General features: G+C 42.7%; 2 protein-coding genes across 3 annotated transcripts; one reads left to right on the forward strand and one right to left on the reverse strand.

Annotated features, from left to right (window-relative positions):
* Window positions 1-99: 99 nt before the first annotated feature.
* wdr53 (WD repeat domain 53) lies at window positions 100-3,248 on the forward strand. Of its 2 annotated transcripts, XR_003833270.1 has the most exons (4): window positions 100-164; window positions 769-1,264; window positions 1,445-2,224; window positions 2,608-3,248. XR_003833270.1 is itself a non-coding variant. In XM_029446316.1 (3 exons), the coding sequence occupies exons 2-3, from the start codon at window positions 776-778 to the stop codon at window positions 2,117-2,119; spliced, it is 1,164 nt and encodes a 387-aa protein (XP_029302176.1). In that variant the 5' UTR covers window positions 100-164; window positions 769-775; the 3' UTR covers window positions 2,120-3,248. The 2 variants fall into 2 exon arrangements, 1 of the variants encoding a protein (XP_029302176.1); XM_029446316.1 differs by having other exon boundaries at window positions 1,445-3,248.
* A 52-nt stretch (window positions 3,249-3,300) lies between these two features.
* Window positions 3,301-6,866, reverse strand: srprb (SRP receptor subunit beta). The gene is made up of 7 exons (XM_029446317.1): window positions 6,617-6,866; window positions 6,180-6,274; window positions 5,987-6,064; window positions 5,822-5,904; window positions 5,082-5,218; window positions 4,889-4,943; window positions 3,301-4,170 (listed from the first exon to the last, which is right to left on the reverse strand). Exons 1-7 carry the CDS (start codon window positions 6,852-6,854, stop codon window positions 3,960-3,962), a joined length of 897 nt encoding a protein of 298 aa, XP_029302177.1. The 5' UTR covers window positions 6,855-6,866; the 3' UTR covers window positions 3,301-3,959.
* Window positions 6,867-7,044: the final 178 nt, after the last annotated feature.

Here is a 7,044-nt window from a genome sequence, read left to right on the forward strand (position 1 = left end):
TTATTTGCAAATAATAATAAAGTAAAGGTCTGCCATTTCAGGTGAAAACATTTTGGGAAACCACCTGGCAAGCTAAACACTGGACATACAAAATATAACATGTGACGTCATCAAAGAGCGACCCCGCATGTCAGACTGCTGAGGTTTTGACGGCACTTGCTAAGGTAGCGTAATTCTGAGGTCTTGGCCTTATCAATAGTGTCACAACGGTGTTATCAATTGTTTTCAATCAGCAGAATAACAACATCATATTTATTATCGCAGCTGTTCAGGGAGTTACATGTGAGCTGTGAGGCTAACACGTTAGCACAGCTGTTTGACATTTACATTCTGTGTTTGCAGCAACTTCTCACTTCTACTTCCTTCATACATCTATTTTGTTACGTCTGTCTTGTTTAGCCGCCCTGTTAAAACAATATGACTGTAAACACTTAACACTGAAAGCGATATAAACATTTTATGTCAACACAGTTTATGTCATCATCATTATTGTTCCCTCTTAAATAATGTTAGGCTTTTAATTAGTTAAGTTATGTATGATCTTTGCCTTTTTTTTTTTTTTTTGAAGCACATTGAGCCTCTCAACCAACTGTCAAAAACCCAAAATATATTGACTTTAATTCCATAGAAAATAAAAAAGCAGTTGCTGACTATATTGAGTTTTTTTGTGGCTTGACTGTGTTTTTCTGTAGCACTAAGTTTGGCCTAAAAACAATGGTGTCAAAGCAAAAACACAAAACCAATGCATATTCTTTCTCACATTTTTAGGGTCAGCATGGCCAGGCTGTGGTCTGAGGGCCACTCCACATCCATCCTGTGTGTCGGGGCCTCTTCGTGCCCAGAGGGTCTCCTCGCTTCAGGCGCCGAGGGTGGAGAGGTCACGGTGTGGAGCCAAGAGGGAAACATCATAGGCCGTCTCTCTCTCCCTGGTAAAGAGGACTGCACGAGTGTTGTTTTTTCACCTGCAGCTCCGGCCCAGCTGTACGTGTCACACGGAGACGCAGTGAGTGTACTCGACCCCCGAAACCTGAAGGGCCCTGTGGAGGAGTTTCAGGGTGCAGGGGAGGAGGAGATCAATTCGTTGGCGCTAAACGAGACGGGTTCAGCCCTGGCGGTGGCTGATGACTCCGGGGCAGTCCGGGTACTGGAGCTTCCTGGAGGAAAAGTGTTCAGGTCCCTTCGTAGACACACTAACATCTGCTCTTCTGTGGCTTTTCGGCCTCACAGGCCCAATAACCTTTTGTCTGCTGGACTTGACATGCAGGTAAGGGAGAGGACCATTTTTACTTACATCATGTATCAAAACTACATTTGACGACTAGGGCTGCAACTAACGACTATTTCCTTGATTAATCGACTAATCGATTAGACAACTAATACAATGCTCTATTGAGAACATTTCTTTCCTCACGCAGATTTATTTCACCTTCTTTTGTCGCTCCAGGTGATGCTGTGGGGTTTGCAGAAGACTCGTCCTCTTTGGACTCTCAACCTCCAGGATGTAGCAGAGGAAGAAGACGACCATCAGCAGCGTCCCGGTCAGCTGTTCAACCCACCACTGGTCCACTGTGTTTCTGTGGCGAGTTGTGGGAACATTTTGGGTTGTGCAGCAGAGGACGGGCGGGTGCATGTGATGCGGATCGGCAGCGGCTCTAAACTGGAACAGCAGGGAGCAGTCAAGGCCCACAGTCAGGGGGCCTCACAAGCCCACTTTGTTAGTTTCCTTTCCCACCCTCACTGGCTCGTCACTGGGGGGAATGACGGCCAGGTCGCCCTGTGGGACCTCAGTAAGCACCCAGTGGTGACTCCGGAGGCAAAGGCCAAAAGTGGAGTGACAGCAGCCCCACGCAGGAAGAGTAAGAGCAAAGCAAAGAGGAAAGAACAATCCCAGGATAAAGCAAAGACTCCACCGAAGGTTGAAGCAGAGAAAGAGGAAGTGGAGGATGAAGTGGCAGCAAGTGCAGAGGAGGTGACGGAGGAGAAGTCTGGACCCAAACTTTGCATCAGTCACGGGGACAAAGTGAACTGGTTGTGCCCTGTTGTGCTGAAAGGAGAACCCAGCGTGGTGGTCGCAGATCAGAGCTCCAGTCTGACGGTCTACCCTCTGTCTCAACTGTAGATTCACACACTTTACAACATGCTCCTTCATCTTTAGTTCTCGTCATAGCAGTACAATATTTTGTCTTGCTTGATTTTTAGTTTACATTTTTGAAACTTTTTAAGGTGTGCTCAGTACAAATGTGAAACGGAATTTTCGCTTTGTGTGGAGTATTTTGCAACGTGCGAATATTCGCCCTGAACAGCCAATGTGCGTACTCTGTCAGGAAAGGAAGAGGGGCTTACCTCCATACATACCACATACCTTAAACGTTTATTTCATCCATGACCAAATGAACCAGTTTCTCCATTTCTGATTATTGGTGACATCAGGAGAAAGTCAACACGGATTATTTGAGACATTTGGACTTCCGAAGATGCACATTTGCATCGACTCTGTATGTAATCACGCAGCGTAAAGAATCCGTCTGCTGTTTGGTCTGAGCACACTTCAGAGTGTACACTCCTGTGTTTGTTGCCTTTAGCACCGGTAGTGTCATTATTTGGTCTTGTGGTCTGATTTGTGATTCAGACAGTAGGATCTTGCTCTCCTTTTAATAAAGCCTGAATTATTGTGGGTAGAAAGCACTAATCAGTCAAAGGTTGATATTTACAGAAGCAGATGAACATCACAGAAATCTGTTTGTTTTCACACAATATTCAACAAACTACACGTCTAATTGTTTTTTCGGGTCTAATTTAATGCCAGATTTACTCATTGAATATGGCTGATTTGTTGTTTTGCATGCGTGTGTGGTCCTATAAAAGTCTGTTTGAAATTAATTTAGCAATGTACGCGTTTTTGTGAACTGTAAAAAGTACCACATCATAGACAAAAGAAACATGCATGTTTAACTGAGTCTGTGGGGCTCATCTCAATCCAAACCAGGTGGCAGACAGAACAAACAGTGCTATAACAGCCACACTTCTGAAGTGCTTGGGGTTTTGTGGTGATCTTGTTCACTGGGACATGTTGCTGTTTTTTAAAAATTAATCTAAAGTGTGCCTTAGGATCCAACACCCAGCTGACCCCCATTTAATAATGTGATTTTTTTGTGCTGTGTTTGCAGATGATTACGGCTGAATCTCTTGAACACAAAGTCTTTAGCTACCATTTCAGAAATGCTGTTCCTATTAAACTGTTAACTTCATTTTCATCATTTGTTTTTTTTTTTTAAACAAACCAGACAACCAAACACAAAATCTCAATAGATTCATACATTCCTTGCAAATGCACTGTATTCACGCAACACTTTCAAACAAGTAAACTGTCATTTCTTTAGCAAACAAGCAAAACACTTTCATATAAGAATACCAGAACAAAAAAGGCACAAGACTGAATGTTCAAGTGAATGAATAAATCCAATTCATGACCATCTGTTTTCACAAGGCAGCTTATAAATCAGACTAGCTGAGACTATTTAAAAACAAATGGTGAAAATCTGTGACCGTTTATAATTTTACTTTAAACAGCAAATATTGTACTTTACCGAAAAGCTTTAAACTATACAGTATATTATCTAAACAACCCAAATAAAGCGCTTTAAGGAGGATGATCAAAGTAAGATTTACACGGCACACAATCATTTCTCAGCACTGTAGAGCGACCTGATAAACTGCTACATCATTTTCCTTTACATTACTTTCAGTCTTTTTGGTGTTTTTTGATTGAATGTGTCTCAAAAGTTCTTCCACCTTTAATGTAATTAATCAGCACAGATAGGATTGACTGGTTACTCCGGTAAATAAATCCTCCACCGAGCGGTCATCGCTGCTTTGATTACTGATGTGATGGTGGACGTAGATCCGAGGTCTGTGTCTTTTGAGTCAACTTCTGCACTGAGGATGTTGAGTTGCTGACTTCACAGTTTAGCCAGGCTCTTCTCCAGGCTCTCAATGTCTGCATCCCCCTCTTCCCCCTTGCTGCCGCGGGCGCTGCACTCCAGGAACTCCACCTTCAGGGGCAGCTGGCTGAACTCAAAGTCCTTGCCTTTTTTCCCCAGATACACACTGCCGCCCACAGAGCCGTCCTGAGAGCTCAGGGCTGCAGAGTGGGTCACTCTCAAGGTGTTCCTATGAGAAACGAGACAGGGTAAACGTTATACATCATACCAAAGACTCAGGAGGGGACAAGTATGAATCGCAGGGACGGTGGTTCGATCTCTGGCTCAACTGTCCTTGAGCAAGACTCTGAATCCCATTTGCTCCCAATGGCCAGCGCCTCACAACTAACATCGACAACCGCCACACACAGTGAAAGGGGTGAGGTGAAAATTTGACTGAAATTTACCCAAACTAAAGGTGTAATGGGAATCACAGGTTCCTACACATTTTACATTTCAAAATTCCAGACTTTCAGGAGATTTTTCAGACCATTTGACATGTTCATTATGTAAATAAAGGGTTTTAAAATCCAACCGTTAACATGTAGGTCCGGTGTTACGTTGTGAAAATGCATGCTCCGCCATACTTTCAACATCATCAAGCTCTCTCTGGCCTGCTCTCTCAGTTTTAAATTGGCTGCACTTCCTAACTCTACTTTATCTATTCTGTATTTTCTTTTTTTGACTGCTCCAAACGTCAGAAAAAAAACACTGCTTGCATGATCAATTTCTTTTTAGAAATTCTGAATTTTATATTTTAGAAAACAGAATAGGGGCAACAGTCTGGAAACACAAATATTTTTCCATACTTATCTAGACCTGGAAATGACTCAAATACTGCGTATGAACCCTGGAACCAGACACAGTAAAAACAAACGCCCAAAAATACAGCAAATATATTTACTTACAATTCCTTTTCCAGCTGTTGCTGAATCAGTTTAGCTGATTTTGCCATGGTGATATCTGTAAAATAAAGAGACCAGTAAATGATGCTATCATATAACACACAAGCAACTTCAGGGTGTAAGATGAAAATGAAGAACAAGAGGATTGTAGACTGTAGATAATTGGGTATTTTTCACAACAAAAGGGCTGTTTAACCTTGTTTGTTGCATGTCACCAGGAGAGCTGGGGCATTCCTGGAGATCACATTGTCCGTCAACAAGATGTAGAGGAACTCTGCCACGTCTCTCACCTCCTTCTGGAAGATAGCGCTGTCCACTACAAACACAATCGCTCTGAAGAGAGTGATGATGAGAAAGATGTGATCAGGAAGTAAATCAATCAGGTCACTTGTAACGTGATTGGGTCCTATGTTCCCCAGTACAACATTCTGTTAACACACATCAACTCTCCTGTTTCAAGTTGAAGTATTTCATAACGATTATCCAGGTTGTTTTATTTTTTATTAACAGCTATATAAACACAACAACACCAAGCTATTATTGTTTGATCCACAAAACTACCCAGAACGTTTTATTGCATGCCATAATATTAAAAACCAATGTTCTCTGTGGGTCAGGTTTTACCGTTCTCCATTATTTGATGTTATGAGATTTACAACAGCAAGGTAAATGTGGCCATTGGACCACAAAATTAAAAAGGCAACTGAAATATAGGTAAAACACTAAATTGGGTAAAAAAAGAACTGTGAGAGTTTTGCAATCAGTCATTTAAAAAACATCCTAGGCAATGGAAGAGGTACATGCTCCGTTTGAGCACCATACAAGGGTTAAATAAACTTTTCAAAAAGGTTTTATACAGAGCTGGGGAACATATGAATGAGCCCACGTTATCTCACTAACGAAAGTAGTGATTCAGACAGGCTGTCCCGTTCTCACCTGGCTGCAGATTTGAATTTCTCTAGGTACAGAGAGCGAAGACTGTCATGTCCTGGCAGGTCAATCAGAGTCCAGGTGCAGCCCTGAATACAGGAGGAGACAACTCTAAAGCATGTTGTTCATGACAGGATGATACCTGATGATGACAAACTGTTTTTAACTTACCCTGTCGTTTTTGGCTTTGTATGGAGCACTGCTGTCAGTGATGGAGGTCTGTGTCCGCTTAAACTTTCCTGCCAACAGCTGCCAACACATGAAATGTAAAAAATCACTGAAATAAGCCATGCATCAGTCTCAACTGAGCATCCTGTGATGGACAACGTGGCGGTGGACTCCACGTTTTGTTGCATCAACTCACCCGGCTGAACAGGAGGGTTTTCCCCGAGTCACACAGTCCGACCAGCAGCACAGCACTTCGGACAGTTTTACTTGTGAGAAAGTACTTTAGAAACACTGGAAAGAGAAAGCAGATAGACAGGTCACTAATGTATTCCTATTCAAAACCCTTGTTGTCAAAAATACTCAATAAAGTTAAATGACTTCCGTGGTAAACACGAAAACTGTGACACTGACAGACGTTTGCTTTAGCTTAGCAGTTAGCTTCCTATCTTGTTAATTCAACTAATTGCTCTTTGAAGCAAACATTAATTACCTAGATATTAGAGAGTACATGACAACGCTGAATATCCTGCTAAAAATCCACTTTCCAACAAACCCACACTTTGTAGCTAACTATGCTAAACTAAGCGCTAGGCCTGCTAAGCTAATGTTAGCATGCTAACGGTAACTTCTTACCACAGGTGATGACAACCACCGCCAACGCGACGATAAGTCCGATCAGAAAAACGGGATCTTGGTCTTCCAGTTGTTGTCGCAGTGATTCAATGTAAGGTTCAAACGGGTTTTCTGCCATCTCCACGTCTGCTTTCCCCTCCATGTTGCCATCGGTGCTGTCTGCCTCCATCTGTCCGCTCAAGCTAGTCTGAGTGGGACACGTCTCCTTCCTCTGCAGCCTGCACAGATACTGTATCATCGGCAGGGGGCGCTGCAGACCTCCTCACTTTATTCCCACTATGGTTTCTAAACTGAGGGGGGGGGGGGGGGGGGGGATCCCCCAGGGACAGAACAAAAATGTCAGAAGGGACAAAAGTGAAAATACTCATGTAGCTAAAGGCATCAATACAAGTACTGTACTTAAGTACAATTTTAAGATACCTAACTGA

Source organism: Cottoperca gobio, chromosome 13 (genome assembly GCF_900634415.1).
Source record: "Cottoperca gobio chromosome 13, fCotGob3.1, whole genome shotgun sequence".
In the NCBI taxonomy this organism is placed as follows: domain Eukaryota; kingdom Metazoa; phylum Chordata; class Actinopteri; order Perciformes; family Bovichtidae; genus Cottoperca; species Cottoperca gobio.

Coding starts and splice junctions, on each gene's coding strand:
- wdr53 (XM_029446316.1), top strand. CDS start 776: ATGGCCAGGCTGTGGTCTGAGGGCCACTCCACATCCATCCTGTGTGTC. Junction 1,265..1,444: donor CTGCTGGACTTGACATGCAG/GTAAGGGAGAGG, acceptor TTGTCGCTCCAG/GTGATGCTGTGGGGTTTGCA.
- srprb (XM_029446317.1), bottom strand. CDS start 6,854: ATGATACAGTATCTGTGCAGGCTGCAGAGGAAGGAGACGTGTCCCACT. Junction 5,905..5,986: donor ACAAAGCCAAAAACGACAGG/GTAAGTTAAAAA, acceptor TCCTGTATTCAG/GGCTGCACCTGGACTCTGAT. Junction 5,219..5,821: donor AAATTCAAATCTGCAGCCAG/GTGAGAACGGGA, acceptor CACTCTCTTCAG/AGCGATTGTGTTTGTAGTGG.